Below are 16,803 nucleotides of genomic sequence, written 5' to 3' on the forward strand. Positions count from 1 at the left end.
GCTTTGTTTCACTCAGAGCCAAAACATCAAGGTTCCTCTCCTCAGACATACTACCTATCTCTCCTTTTTTCTCATCTTTGTTACATCCACACACATTTAGACACCCCAATCTGAGCCTTCGAGGAGGATGAACACTCCCCGCGTGACTCCTTCTTCTGTTTCCCCTTTTAGAAAGTTAAAATACAAGAAGGGAAGGGTTTCCAGCCCCCCGCTACCATCCCATTTAGTCACCTTATACGACAAGTGAGGAATGCATGGGAAGTATTCTTTCTCCCTTATCCCCAGGGAATACATGGTTTAAAAAGAGAGATATACATAAGTATACATATGTAAGTAGGAGAGATGGCTAGAGAGCATTATTGGATAACGTGTTAACTGATTGGCGCGTGAAAGAGACTATGGATATTAATGTGCTGAGAGGGGCAACTGGAGGGATGCCTGATCATTATCTTGTGGAGGCGAGGGTGAAGCTATGTACAGGTTTTCAGAAAAGAAGAGAGAATGTTGGGGTGAAGAGAGTAAGTGAATTTGGAAAGGAGACTTGTGTGAGGAAGTAGCAGGAGAGATTGAGTGCAGAATGGAAAAAGGTGAGAGCAAATGACATAAGGGGAGTGGGGGAGGAATGGGATGTGTTTAGGAAGCAGTGATGGCTTGCACAAAAGATGCCTGTGGCATGAGAAAAGTGGGAGGTAGGCAGATTAGAAAGGGTAGTGAGTGATGGGATGAAGATGTAAGATTGTTAGTGAAAGAGAAGATAGAGGCATTTGGACAATTTTTGCAGGGGAAATAGTGCAAATGACTGGGAGATGTATAAAAGAAAGAGGCAAGAGGTCAAGAGAAAGGTGCAAGAGGTGAAAAAGGGGGCAAATGAGAGAGTATCATTATATTTTAGGGAGGATAAAAAGATGTTTTGGAAGGAGGTAAATAAAGTGCGTAAGACAAGAGAACAAATGGGAACATCGGTGAAGGGGGCAAATGGGGAGGTAGTAACAAGTAGCTGTGAAGTGAGAGGGAGATGGGGTGAGTATTTTGAAGGTTTGTTGAATGTGTGTGATGATAGAGTGGGAGAAATAGGGTGTTTTGGTAGAGGTGGTGTGTGAAGTGAGATGGTCAGGGAGAATGATTTGGTAAACAGAGAAGAGGTAGTGAAAGCTCTGGGGAAGATGATAGCCGGCAAGGCGGCAGGTTTGGTAGGGTATTGCTGTGGAATTTATTAAAAAAGGGGGTGACTGTGTTGTTGACTGGTTGGTGAGGATATTCAATATATGAATGGTTCATGGTGAAGTGCCTGAGGATTGCTGGAATGCTTGTATAGTGCCATTGTACAAAGACAAAGGGAATAAAGGTGAGTGTTCAAATTACAGAGGTACAAGTTTGTTGAGTATTCCTGGGAAATCATATGGGAGGGTAATGATTGAGAGGGTCAAGGCCTGTACAGAACGTCTGATTGGGGAGGAGCAGTGTGCTTTCAGAAGTGGTAGAGGATGTGTGGATCAGGTGTTTGCTTAGAAGAATGAATGTGAGAAATACTTAGAAAAACAAATGACTTTGTATGTAGCATTCATGGATCTGGAGAAGGAATATGATAGAGTTGATAGAGATGCTCTGTGGAAGGTATTAAGAGTATATGGTTTGGGAGGTAAGTTGCTAGAAGCAGTGAAAATCTTTTATCGAGGATGTAAGGCATGTGCATGAGTAAGAAGAGAGAATAGTGACTGGTTCTAAGTGAATGTCCGTTTGCAGCAGGGGTGCATGATGTCTCCATGGTTGTTTAATTTGTTTATGGATGGGATTGTTAGGGAGGTGAATACAAGAGTTTTGGAGAGAGGGGCAAGTATGCAGTCTGTTGGGGATGAGAGGGCTTGGGAAGCGAGTCAGTTGTTGTTCGCTGAGTTGTTGTTTGGGTGAGAAACTACAGAAGCTGGTGAATGAGTTTGGTAAAGTGTGTGAAAGAAGAAACCTGAGAGTAAATGTGAATAAGAGCAAGGTTATCTGGTTCAGTAGGGTTGAGGGACAAGTCACTTGGGAGGTAAGTTTGAATGGAGAAAAACTGGAGGAAGTGAAGTGTTTTAGACATCTGGGAGTGGATTTGGCAGCGGATGGAACCATGGAAGCAGAAGTGCATCACAGAGTGGGGGAGGGGGCAAAGGTTCTGGGAGCATTGAAGAATGTGTGGAAGGCGAGAACAATATCTCGGAAGGCAAAAATGGGTATGTTTGAAGTAATAGTGGTTCCAAAAATGTTATATGGCTGTGAGGTATGGGCAATAGATAGGGTTGTGCGGAGGATGGTGGATGTGTTGGAAATGAAATGTCTGAGGACAATATGTCGTGAGAGGTGGTTTGATTGAGTAAGCAATGAAAGGATAAGAGTGATGTGTGGTAATAAAATAGTGTGGTTAAGAGGGCAGAGGAGGGTGTATTGAAATGGTTTGGTCACATGGAGAGAATCAGTGAGGAAAGATTCACAAAGAGGATACATGTGTCAGAGGTGGAGGGACCGAGGAGAAGTGGGAGACCAAATTGGAGGTGGAAGGATGGAGTGAAAATGATTTTGAGAACACAATGCTCTTCCTCAATCTGATGCTCTGTACATGCCTTTACCCTCTCAAACAATATACTCTCATAGAATTTCCCAAGAATACTCAACAAACTTATGCCTGTGTAATTTGAACAATCACCTTTTTCCCCTTTCCCTTTGTACAATGGGACTATGCATGCATTCCACCAATCCTCAGGCACTTCATCATGATCCATACACACTTAATTGCCTTACCAACCAATCAACAACACAGTCACCCCTTTTTAACAATTTTCACTGCAATACCATCCAAACCAAGCCCCCCTTGCCGGCTTTCATCTTCCACAAAATTTTCACTACCTCTTCTTTGTTTACCAAACCATTATCCATGACTCTCTCACTTCACACACCATCCCGACCAAAACACCCTATATCAGCCACTCTAGCATCAAACACATTCAACAAATCTTCAAAATACTCACTCCATCTCCTTCTCACTTCATCACTACTTATTATCTCCCCATTTGCCCCCTTCACCGATGTTCTCATTTGTTCTCATCTTACACATGTTATTTACCTCTTTCCAAAACATCTTTTCATTCTCCCAAAAATTTAATGATACTCTCTCACCCCAACTCTCATTTGCCCTCTTTTCCACCTCTTACACCTTTCTCTTGACCTCCTCCCACTTTCTTTTATACATCTCCCAGTCACTTTCATTACTTCCCAGCAAAAATTGTCCAAATGCCTCTCTCTTCTCTTTCACTAACAATCTTACTTCTTCATCCCACCACTCACTACCCTTTCTAATCTGCCCACATCCCAACTTTCTCATGCCACCGGCATCTTTTGCGCACACCGTCACTGCTTCCCTAAATACATCCCATTCCTACCCACTCCCCTTACGACGTTTGCTCTCGACTTTTGCCATTCTACATTCAATCTCTCCTGGTACTTCCTCACACAAGTCTGTGCATGTGCGTGTATGTATATACGTGTGTATGTGAGTGGATGGGTCTTTCTTCATCTGTTTCTTGGTGCTACCTATCGTGCTGACATGGGAAAGGGCGATCAATTATAACAGATAAATAAATATATCAATAATGATATCTGACATACATTCCTTGTACAGTTTGGTACTAACCTGTGACAAAGCTCATTAATTATCACATCACAGTCTCCTAGAAGTTCAACATCAAATGTGAGATGCCGCAAGGGTTCACGATTGATCAGTATCTGAGGCACATGTGAAGGAACTGAACCTGGAATCAAAATTACTGGATTATAAAATCATCAGGTAAAAATAAATTAAGCCCAGCTACAAGATACAGTAAACTGAATTTGCTGTTATTTTGCATAACCATTCTCTAATGCTTAAAAAATAAATTCTGGAAGAATTTCATACCAACATATGCCACAAGTTTATTTTCTAACATATCTCCACAACTTACTGGGAATCAAAGCTACAGGTCTAACTTTGAGGGAGGATCCTACAACAATCAGCAAATCACATTCATCTTTATCTTCTGCCATTCTGTCGTGGAACTCATCAGGTAGACCTTCACCGAAGAACACTATATCTGGTTTCATAATTGGCTGTGGTGGTAACAGCGGAGACTCTGAAAATTTAAAGGTTCATGATTTGGAGTGGCTTCAGGAATTCAACAGCTGTATGCCTTACAGTGTGTGAACAACACATTAAAAATGATCTCTTCTGTCTCTGAGTAAAATAAAAATCTTCACTTTACCTTGATGTCTGATGCTATATCAAAGCTGCACAGTTTAGTCTAAATGAATACCAGCAATCACAACTTAACTACTTACAATGTGCATGTAACCACTAACTTTTCATGAAATCTAAAGTAAAAAGACAGCAAATTACATAACTGAGAAACAGGTGGTCTAAGCAATTGTCCTATTACTTCAACCACATCAATACCAGAAATAAATGCACTCAGGACATTCATTAACATATTACCCACTTGCTTTTCCTCTACTTCTTTATACCTCTACTTTTCCCTCCTTATATCACATACATAATCATTTCAAAAATATTTATTAATATTTATCATACTTTGTCACTGTCTCCTGCGTTAGCGAGGTAGCGCAAGGAACCAGACGAAAGAATGGCCCAACCCACCCACATACACATGTATATACATACATATCCAAACACGCACATATACATACCTATACATCTCAACTTATACATATATATACACACACAGACATATACATATATACACATGTACATAATTCATCCTGTCTGCCCTTATTCATTCCCGTCGCCACCCCACCACACATGAAAATGACAACTCCCTCCCCTCGCATGTGCGCGAGGTAGCACTAGGAAAAGGCAACAAAGGCCACATTCATTCACACTCAGTCTCTAGCTGTCATATATAATGCACTGAAACCACAGTTCCCTTTCCACATCCAGGCCCCACAAAACTTTCCATGGCTTACCCCAGACGCTTCACATGCCCTGGTTCAATCCAATGACAGCACGTCCACCCAGTATACCACCGTTCCAATTACTCTTTTCCCTTGCCCCCTTTCACCCCCCTGCTGTTCAGGCCCGATCACTCAAAATTTTTTTCCTCCATTTCCCCCCCCTTTTGGTTTCCTTCTCTCTTCCCCTTCACCTCTGAAATATTCCCTTGTCATTTTTCCTATTATTCTCTCTTGCCCAAACCCATTTTCAAACCCCCTCTTCTGCTCTTCAACCAACTCTTTTTTTTACACAATCTTTTTACCCTTTATTCTTTTTCGATAAAACCCTCAACCAATATTGTCCTAAAACATTCATTTCCGCACATCCCCCTCCTCCCCACAACTCTATCTATACCCCCTTTTGCTTCAACCATATAACATTGTTGGGAAAAACACTTTTTCTTAAAAACATACCATTTTTGTTTTTCTGAGAGTTTGTTTCAAATTCCACACGTTCTTCAACGCTCCCAGACTTTCGCCCCCTCCCCCCCCTATGATTCACTTTCCGCTTCATGGTTCCATCCGCTCCAAAGCCAAACCCCAATATCTAAAACACTTTACTTCCTCTATTTTTTCCCTCAATAAAAATTACCTCCCAAATTTGGGACTTGTCCCCACCCTACGTACCTAATAACTTGCTCTTATTCAATTTAATCCAGCTTTCTTCTTTCACACACTTTACCAACTCAGTCACCACTTCTGCATTTCCACCGAATCACACCAGCGTTTGTATCATAACAAACAACAACGACTCATTTCCCAAGCTCTCTCACACAACAGAACTGCATACTTGCCCTCTTTCCAAAACTCTTGCATTCACCTCCCTAAAAACCCCATCAAAAAACAAAAAAAAAAACCCAAATTGGAGACATCACACCCCTGCCACAAACCAACATTCACGAGAACCAATCATTTCTCCTTCCTAACAACAAGCCTTACTCCTCGTTTAAATTTTCACTGATTTTTACAACTTGCCTCCCACACCACTTTTTTCTTAATACCTCCCAAAAGAGCATCTCAATAAAACTCATCATATGCCTCTCCAATCCATAAATGTAATACAAATCCATTTGTTTTTCTAAGTATTTCTCACATACATTTTTCAAAGCAAACACCGATCCACACATCTTCTACCACTTCTGAAACAACACTGCTCTTCACCATGTGATGCTCTGTCATGCCTTCACTTCTCAATCAATACCCCCATATATTTCCCAAGGAATACTCAACAAACTTTATTATATTTATATTTAATTTTTTTATTACTTTGTCGCTGTCTCCGCGTTTGCGAGGGGAGCGCAAGGAAAAAAGACAAAGAAATGGCCCCCCCCCATACACATGTATTTTACATACGTCCACCCCGAATTTTCATACCCACACAGCTTCCTGGTTAAACCAGACGCTTCACATGCCTTGATCAATCCATGACAGGGACGTCAACCCCGGTATAAACCCCATCGCTCCAATTCACTCTATTCTTTCCCCCCTTTCACCCTCCTGCATGTTCAGGCCCCGATCACACAAATTTTTTTTCACTCCATCTTTCACCTAATTTGGTTTTCCCTCTTCTCCCGTTCCTCCACCTCCGACACATAATCTCTTTTGGGAATCTTCCTCACTCATTCTCTCATGTGCCAAAAACCCCTTCAAAACACCTCTTCGCTCTCTAAAAACGCTCTTTTTATTTCCACACATCTCCTTACCCTTTCTTTTTCACTCGATAAAACACCTCACACCAACATTTCCTCAAAACATCTCTTCCAGCAATCCACCTCCTGCGCAAAAAACTTCATAGCCACGCTCGCAACCATACAACATTGTGGAACCACTATTCCCTTTAAAAATACCCATTTTTGCTTTCCCAGATAATGTTCTCGCTTTCCCAAATTCTTCAAGGCCCAGAATTTTCGCCCCCCCACCCCCCTATGACCACTTCGCTTCAGGTTCCATCGCTGCCGATCCACTCCAGATATCTAAAACACTTCACTTCTCCAGTTTTTTTTCCATTCAAACTCACCTCAATTGCTTGACCCTAACCTACCCTGTAATTTAGCACTCACTTTTATAAGCTTTTCCCCTTTTTCAATGTCATATGCAAGCATTTTCCAATCCTCAGGCACCTCACCATGAGGTCCTCTTTCATTAAATAACCTTTCCAACCAGTCAACAATAAAGTCACCCCCCTTTTTTTTAATTTAAATTTCCCCTGCATTACCATCCAAACCCGCGCCCCCCCGGGTTTTTTCTCCGCAAAGCTTTTACTACCTTTCTTGTTTACCCAAAACATTCTCCCTTTTAACACTCACTTTTCACACCACCTTGACAAAACACCCTATACTGCCACTCTTCATCAAACACATTCAACAAACCCTTTAAAATAATCACTCCATCTCCCTTTTACATCACCACTTCTTGTTATCACCTCCCTTTGCCCCTTCACTAAACTTCTCATTTGTTCCCTTGTCTTACCACACTTTATTTACCTCCTCCAAAACATCTTTTTATTCTTCCTAATTTAATGTTTACTCTCTCACCTCAACTCTCATTTGCCCTTTTTTTTACCTCTTGACTTTTTCTTGCCCCTCCTTTCCTTTTTTACATACCCCGGGCATTTGCATTTTTTCCCCAGCAAAAATTGTCCAAATGCCTCTCTCTTCTTTTTTTCACTAATACTCATTTTCTAATCCCCACCACTACTCCCCCTTTCTAATCTGCCCACTCCCACACTTTCAGCCACAAGCTTTTTTTGTGCGGCCTTCACTGCTTTCCTAATTACATCCCATTCCCCCCCCATCCCCTCACATCCTTTGTTCTCACCTTTTTCTTTCTGTACCAGTTTTCCTGATATTTCCCTCCACAAGTCCCCTTTTCCCAAAGCCCCTTTACTCTCACTACCTCTTCCCCCCCAAAAATTCTCTCTTCTTTTCTAAAAAACTCTACAAATCCCCTCCTTCGCCTCCAAGTAATGATCAGACATCCCTCCTTTTTGCCCTCTCAGCACTTTAACATTCAAAAGTCTCTCTTTCACGCGCCTTTTAAATTTTCCCAAATAATCAATAACGCTTTTCCGGGGCCATCTCTCCACTTAAAATATGTTTTCTTAATATACTCTCTTTAAACCATTATTCCCATTCACAGTCCTTTTTAAAGCACTTAAATCTACAGCGCTTCACCATTTCCATTTAAAAAACACTAAACCCACCCAGGGCACCATTTTCCTCAACGCACATTACTCACCTTTGCTTTCAAATCACCCACACTATAACCGGTCTCTGCATAAAAAATACAAAACACACTCACTCAGATGCTCCAAAACATTTGCCTCTCATGATCTTTTTTTCCTCACGCCCAGGTGCATGTGCCCATTAATCACCCATCTCTCTCCATCAACTTTCAGTTTTCCCCAAAATCAAACTGAGTATACTTTTTACACTGTCCAACTCCACAACCCCCTGTTTCGGAGTATGCTACTCCTTCCCTTCTCTTGTCCTCTCATTTACCCCTGACTTTACTCCCAGGGACTTTCCCAAACCACTTTTCCCCTTTTTTACCCTTGATTTTTGTTCACTCAACCAAACATAAAGGTTCCTCTCCTCAGACTTCACTATCTCTCCTTTTTTCTCATCTTTGTTACATCAACACATTTAGACACCCCATTCTGAGCTTTCGGGAGGATGAACACTCCGCGTGACTCCTTCTTTTTTTCCCCCTTTTTTAGAAGTTAAAAACAAGAAGGGAAAGGGGTTTTCCAGCCCGCTACCTTCCCTTTTAGTCACCTTAACGACAATGAGGAATGCATGGGAGTATTCTTTCTTTATCCGGGAATACTGGGAGGGATAACATAAGATATCATAGTTTTGGGAGGGGCGAAATTTTGGATAAGTGTCAACATTCCGGAAAGAAATGGTTTAAAGTTGAAGGGGGAATAGGGTCCCTGTTTATTTTGGAGGCGGGGTGAAGATGTAAGGTTTTGAAAAGAGGAGAAATGTTGGGGTGAAGAGACGTAAGTGAATTTGGAAAAGGACGTGGTGGGAAAAGCAGGGGTTGATGAGAATGGAAAAAGGTGAGGAAATGACAAAGGGGAGTGGGGGGGAAGGGAGGAGGACGAGTGATGGATTGAAAAAGATGTGTGGCTGAAAAAGGGTGAGGAGGCAGATTTGAAAGGGAGTGGTATGGGGTTGAATTGTTAGTGAAGAAAAAGGATTTGAAAGCGCGGGAAAATGAAAGCTGGGAGATGTATAAAAGGGGCGGTAAGAAAAGGTAAGGGTGGGGGGCAATTGGGGTTCTTATATTTTGGGAGGAATAAAAGATGTTTTGGAGGAGGTAAATAAAGTGCGTAGGGCAAGAGACAAATGGGAACACGGTGAAGGGGGCATTTGGGGGGGTGTAACAAGTACTTGAAGTGAGAGGGAATGGGGGGAGTATTTTGAAGGTTTGTTTAATGTGTGTGATGATAGAGTGGGGAAATAGGGGGTTTTGGTAGAGGTGGGTGTGTTAAGTGAGTGGTCAGGGAGAATGATTTGGGAACAGAGAAGAGGTAGTGAAGCTCCGGGGGAAAATGAGCGGAAAGGCGGGAGGTTTGGTAGGGTATTATTTCTTTTTGGGGAAATTTTTTTAAAAGGGGGACTGTGTTGTTGATGGGTTTGGGGAGGGTATTCAATATAGAATGGTTCATGGTGAAGTGCCTGGATTTGAATCTTGTATAGTGCCATTGTACAAAGGGCAAAGGGGAAAAAAGGTGGGGTTTTTTTCAAATTACAGAGGGACAATTTGTGGTATTCCCGGAAATCATATGGGGGGGTAATGATTGAGAGGTCAAGGCCCCGTACAGAAATCCCGATTGGGAGGACATGTGCTTTCGAAGTGGTTGAGATGTTGGACAGGGTTTGCTAGAAAATAAGGAGAAATACTTAAAAAACAATTTACTTTGTATGTAGCATTCATGGTTTGGGGAAGGAAAATGATAGAGTTGATAGAGATGTTTCTGGGGGAAGGTATTAAGAGTATATGTTTGGGAGGTAAGTTGCTAGAAGCAGTGAAAATCTTTTTTGAGGATGTTAAGGCATTTTGCATGAGTAAAAAGAGAGAATAGTGACTGGTTCTAAGTGAATGTCCGTTTGCGGCAGGGGTGCATGATGTCTCCATGGTTGTTAAATTTGTTTATGGATGGGATTGTTAGGGAGGTGAATACAAGGGTTTTGGGGGAGAGGGGCAAGTTCAGATCTTTTGGGTGGGATGAGAGGGCTTGGGAAGCGAGTCAGTTGTTGTTCGCTGAGGGGGTTGTTTGGGTTGAGAAACTACAGAAGCTGGTGAATGATTTTGGGTTTAAAGTGTGTGAAAGAAAAAACCCTGAGAGTAAATGTGAATAAGAGAAAGGGTTTTTTGGGTTTCAGTAGGGTTGAGGACAAGTCACTTGGGAGGTAGTTTGAAGGGGAGAAAAACTGGGGGGAAAGTAAAGGGGTTTTGGACATCTGGGAGTGGATTTGGCAGCGGATGGAACCATGGAAGCAGAATTTCCCTCACGGGAGTGGGGGGGGGGGCAAAAGGTTCTGGGGCTTTTGAAGAATTGTGTGGAAGGCGAGAAAAATAATCTTTTCGGAAGGCAAAAATGGGTATGTTTGAAGTAATTGTTGGTTCCAAAAATGTTATATGGCTCTGTGAGGTATGGGCAATAGATAGGGTTTTTGGGGTTGTGCGGAGGATGGGGGGGATGTGTTGGAAATGAAATGTATTTTAAACAAGGGACAAAAAAAATTTTTTTTTCCGGGGGGGTGGGGGGGGGAGGGGGTTTTGGGGGAATTTGGGGGTAAAGGGGGAAAAAATTTTTTGAAAGGAAAAGGGGGGAGTGAGATGGGGGGTAGGGGTAATAAAAAAAGGTGTTTGGGGGAAGGGCAAAGAGGGTGTAAAGAAGGTGGTAACGGGGGAGAATAAAGTGGGAAAGATAAAGGGAAACCCGGGGTGTCCAAGGGTGGGGCAAGGAAAATGGGATCCAAATTGGGGGGGAGGTGGGGGGGTTTGGGGGGGAAAGGGGAAAATGTTTTTTTTTTGAAAAACACAATGCTCTTCCTCAATCTGTTGTTTCTGTACATGCCTTTACCCCTCTAAAAAATTTTACTATCATTGGGAATTTCCCAAGTTTACTAAACCCAAATTATGCCTGTGTAATTTGAAAAAAATACCTTTTTCCCCTTTCCCTTTGTAAAATGGGGATTTGCCATGCCCTTCACCCAATTTCCCCAGGACTTCATCTGATCCATTTCACAATTTAAAAACCTTACCAACCAATCAACAACACAAATTTACCCCTTTTTTTTTTAACAATTTCACTGCAATTCCATCCAAACCAAGCCCCCTTGCCCCGGCTTTCATCTTCCACAAAATTTTCACTACCTTCCTTCTTGTTTAAACCCAAAACCCTTATCCCTTTTTACTCTCTCACTTCACACACCATCCCGACCAAAACACCCTATATCAGCCACTCTAGCATCAAACACATTCAACAAATCTTCAAAATACTCACTCCATCTCCTTCTCACTTCATCACTACTTATTATCTCCCCATTTGCCCCCTTCACCGATGTTCTCATTTGTTCTCATCTTACACATGTTATTTACCTCTTTCCAAAACATCTTTTCATTCTCCCAAAAATTTAATGATACTCTCTCACCCCAACTCTCATTTGCCCTCTTTTCCACCTCTTACACCTTTCTCTTGACCTCCTCCCACTTTCTTTTATACATCTCCCAGTCACTTTCATTACTTCCCAGCAAAAATTGTCCAAATGCCTCTCTCTTCTCTTTCACTAACAATCTTACTTCTTCATCCCACCACTCACTACCCTTTCTAATCTGCCCACATCCCAACTTTCTCATGCCACCGGCATCTTTTGCGCACACCGTCACTGCTTCCCTAAATACATCCCATTCCTACCCACTCCCCTTACGACGTTTGCTCTCGACTTTTGCCATTCTACATTCAATCTCTCCTGGTACTTCCTCACACAAGTCTGTGCATGTGCGTGTATGTATATACGTGTGTATGTGAGTGGATGGGTCTTTCTTCATCTGTTTCTTGGTGCTACCTATCGTGCTGACATGGGAAAGGGCGATCAATTATAACAGATAAATAAATATATCAATAATGATATCTGACATACATTCCTTGTACAGTTTGGTACTAACCTGTGACAAAGCTCATTAATTATCACATCACAGTCTCCTAGAAGTTCAACATCAAATGTGAGATGCCGCAAGGGTTCACGATTGATCAGTATCTGAGGCACATGTGAAGGAACTGAACCTGGAATCAAAATTACTGGATTATAAAATCATCAGGTAAAAATAAATTAAGCCCAGCTACAAGATACAGTAAACTGAATTTGCTGTTATTTTGCATAACCATTCTCTAATGCTTAAAAAATAAATTCTGGAAGAATTTCATACCAACATATGCCACAAGTTTATTTTCTAACATATCTCCACAACTTACTGGGAATCAAAGCTACAGGTCTAACTTTGAGGGAGGATCCTACAACAATCAGCAAATCACATTCATCTTTATCTTCTGCCATTCTGTCGTGGAACTCATCAGGTAGACCTTCACCGAAGAACACTATATCTGGTTTCATAATTGGCTGTGGTGGTAACAGCGGAGACTCTGAAAATTTAAAGGTTCATGATTTGGAGTGGCTTCAGGAATTCAACAGCTGTATGCCTTACAGTGTGTGAACAACACATTAAAAATGATCTCTTCTGTCTCTGAGTAAAATAAAAATCTTCACTTTACCTTGATGTCTGATGCTATATCAAAGCTGCACAGTTTAGTCTAAATGAATACCAGCAATCACAACTTAACTACTTACAATGTGCATGTAACCACTAACTTTTCATGAAATCTAAATTTAAAAGCAGCAAATTACATAACTGAGAAACAGGTGGTCTAAGCAATGTCCTATTACTTAAACACATCAATACCTGAAATAAATGCACTCAGGACATTCATTAAAATATTACCCACTTGCTTTTCCTTTTCTTCTTTATACCTTACTTTTCCTCCTTATATCACAACAAAAATCATTTCAAATTATTTTTTTAATATTTATCTTTACTTTGTCACTGTCTCTGCATTTTAAGCGAGGGGGTTTATTTATTTTACCGAAAATTATTTTAACCTTTTGCCCGTAGTTTTGTAAAATAATTCATCTGTCTTGCCTTATTCCAATTATTCCGTCGCCACCCCCCAAAACATTTTTAAAAAAAGACAACTCCCCCCTTCCCCCCCGATTTCCTTTAAACTGGTCAACTTTCAACTTTACACTTTTTTCAAACTTATCTTTTTTAAAACTAGCAATTTTACAAGTTTATTTTGCATTAACACTATGCACCCGCAAAGGCGACAGGGAAAAAATAAAAAAAGGAAAAAAAGGGAACAAAGGCCACCCCCATTCATTCACACTCAGTCTCTAGCTGTCATATATTAATGCACTGAAACCACATTCCCTTTCCCCATCCAGGGCCCCCCCCAAAACTTTCCATTTTGGCTTCAACCCCAGACGCTTATCCCTGCCCTGGTTCAAAATCCACTTTACAGCACGTCACCCCAGTATTTCACATCGTTCCAAATTTATCTATTCCTTTCACGCCTTTCACCCCCTGCAAAGGGTTCCCCCAAGGGGGCCCCCAGGGGTCACTTCAAAATCTTTTTCCCCTCCATCTTTCCACCCCCAATTTGGTTTCCCGCTTTTCTCGTTCCTTCCCCCCTCTGACAATATATCCCTTGGTAAAACTTTCCCCACTCATTTCTCCAGTGACCAAAACCCTTTCAAAACACCCTCTTCTCTCTCTCAACCATACTCTTTTTATTACTACACATCTCTTTTACCCTTTCATTACTTATTCGATCAAACCACCTCACACCACATATTGTCCTCAAACATCTCATTTCCAGCACATCCACCCTCCTCAGCACAACTCTATCCACAGCCCAAGCCTCGCAACCATATAACATTGTTGGAACCAATATTCCTTCAAAAACACCTATTTTTGCTTTCCAAGATAACATTCTCAACTTCCACACATTTTTCAACGCTCCCGAAATTTTCACCCCTTCCCCCAACCGATGATTCACTTCCGCTTCCATGGTTCCATCCACTGCCAAATCCACTCCCAGATATCTAAAACACTTCACTTCCTCCTGTTTTTCTCCATTCAAACTTACATATTACTCACTTGCTCTTCCCCTACTAATTAATACCTCTACTTTTCCCATGTCATATCACATTCATAATCATTTCAAAATATCAGTACTATATTTCAACACTTAACATAAATCATAATGATAATATATGAAAACAAAAGGAGAGGTACAAGAGTTTAACGAACCAAACTCCTGCCACTTAAATGTGACTTCTTGCCTTACTCATGGAGTGTTAACTCTACGTACATCTTGGTCATGGAGGCAATACATCTAACCAGATTTTATCTACCCCTCTGTGCAAGTCTTTGAGTTTATTGCGGAAGATGTTCCCTTGAAATATCTCATCCAAGTCTGAGTTTACTGAGGAAGTTGTGTTGTGATGAGATAAGATGCATGTTGAAGGAGACATTAAAGAGCAGATTTGAAGGATGTAAGAAAGAGATGTGGTAATAAAAAGAGTGTGCTGAAATGATTCGGATATACAAAGACAATGAGCGAGGAAATGTTGACAAAGAGGATATGCATGTCAGAAGTGGAAGGAACAAGAACAGGGAGACCAAACAGGAGATGGAGTGAAAAATATTTTAAGCAATCAAGGCCTGAACATGCAAGAGGGTGAAAGGCCTGCACCGGATAGAGTGAAATGGAACAATGTGGCATACTGGGGTAAGACTGCCTCTAAGAAATTGGGAGTCCTGTTTCGATGTGGAAATTCCATTCTTTTGAACAGCTGCTCAGTTTATATGAGGGACTGATTCGTCCTTGAATGGAATACCGCTCTAACATTTGAGTTGAAAGCAGCCTGGCCCATAAACTCTCCCACGCTAACTTCCAAACTTGACCCTACTGCCCTACACCACAATGTTGATTCACTTTCCCTCTTCTGTAGGTATTACTTTGGTTTTTGCTCCTACCACTAGCTTGACCACACAATACTCAGCAAGCTGCTGCATCACATGATTACTGTGTGGCCATTGGCAACGCAAGAGTTGGATGTTTTGATGACTGCTTCTTTCCCTTTCACCTCGAAGCTTTGGAACTCTCTATCTCCTAATGTCTTTCCCAATAACTATGACCTGGATCACTCTAAGACACGTTTTTCACTTCCTCCAAAACTCATAAATACTTTCCCTTGATTCTTTTTCCATGTGATAATCCTCTCTATATTTCAAATAAGGCCTAGGCTTGATGTGGTCTTTTGTCCATGACTAGAGCCTCCAACAGGGGGTCTCAACTCTCTCAACCATACTCCTCTTATTACCACACCTTTCTCTTACCCTTTTATTACTTAATCAATCACCTTACACCAGATATTGCCCTCAAACATTTCACTTCCAGTACATCCATCCTCCTCCATACATCCTCATCTACATCCCATGCCTCTCATCCATTCAAAATTGTTGGAACTATTACACCTTCAAACATACCCAGTTTTTCCCTAAAAGACAACAACCTCTCTTTCCACAAATTCTTTAATGCTCTTTGCTTCCATTAGCTGCCATGTCTACTCCCAGGTATCTTAAACACTTCACTTGCTCCAAATTTTCTCTATTCAGCCTCATACCCAACTGTCTCTGCTCTGCTAAACCTAATAAACTTGCTTTTATTCACACTTAATCTCAACTTACTTATTTCACATACTTTCCCATACTCAGTCACCAACTTTTGCAGTTTCTCCCTCCAATATGCCCCCAGTGCTGTGCCATCAGCAAACTACAACTGATTCACTTCTTAGGCCCCCTCACCCCATAAAGATTGCATATTTTTCCCTTCTCCAAAATCCCTGCATCTACCTCCCTCAACACTCCATTCATAAGCAGATCAAAGAGCTATATTGACACCACACAACCCTGGCACAGACCAAACTTCACCTGGAACCACTCATCATTCTCTCACACTACTAACACACATGCCCCACCCACTTGGGAAAACATCTCACTGCTTCTAGTAGCTTCCCTCCTACACCATATATTGGTAAGAACTTCCACATGACATTCCTATAAACCCTATCACATGCTTTTTTCCAAGATCCATTAATATGGATCTGGAGAAAGCATATGATAAAGTTGACCGAGACGATAAATATAAGACTTTACACATGAATGTTCTGTATGTCCTATAAGGAAAAAATATTTTTCTAAATTCTTTTATCTCTTCATGCAAAAAGAAAGTCCTTTAGGAGCAAGTGTGCAAGTTCAGGGGGTAAGTGTTTGTTATGGAAACCTTTTGCTAAGGAAAATCCACCTCCCCAACCTCTCCTCTCATTTAATAAGTTTCAACTGCTCAACTTTTAACAGGATTTCCATGAAAGTAATCCCAGCACAAATGAGGGGATACTGGTATTCACCACCAACACTACATATGCATGAAATAAAAGCAGTGTGTGAAATAAAGTTAAAAAAAAAAAAAAAAAACTCCATCATCACACACAGCCTATCTCCTTTGTCTTCCATTTTCAGCAAGTGTACTATATCTTTAATTATATCAATTCTATTTACAACCAATATTGTGCCAGTGTATGAAACATAAACAGACTGCAAAACCAAAGTGGAAATAAACAATCTCTTCCTGTCCTCCTTTATCAAAAGTTGTCA

At 41.2% G+C, this 16,803-nt stretch overlaps 1 protein-coding gene across 1 annotated transcript in view; it reads right to left on the reverse strand.

Moving 5' to 3' along the window:
* The window catches only part of Sirt1 (Sirtuin 1), a 116,094-nt gene that overhangs the window by 43,859 nt on the left and 55,432 nt on the right, over positions 1-16,803 (reverse strand). Inside the window, exons 8-9 of the mRNA XM_071674820.1 lie at positions 12,503-12,670; positions 12,196-12,313 (exon numbers count right to left, since the gene is read on the reverse strand). Coding sequence (XP_071530921.1) covers positions 12,196-12,313; positions 12,503-12,670 — 286 coding nt within the window. The remainder of the gene's footprint in view (positions 1-12,195; positions 12,314-12,502; positions 12,671-16,803) is intronic.

The sequence above is a fragment of the Panulirus ornatus genome, chromosome 20 (assembly GCF_036320965.1).
Source record: "Panulirus ornatus isolate Po-2019 chromosome 20, ASM3632096v1, whole genome shotgun sequence".
Classification (NCBI taxonomy): domain Eukaryota; kingdom Metazoa; phylum Arthropoda; class Malacostraca; order Decapoda; family Palinuridae; genus Panulirus; species Panulirus ornatus.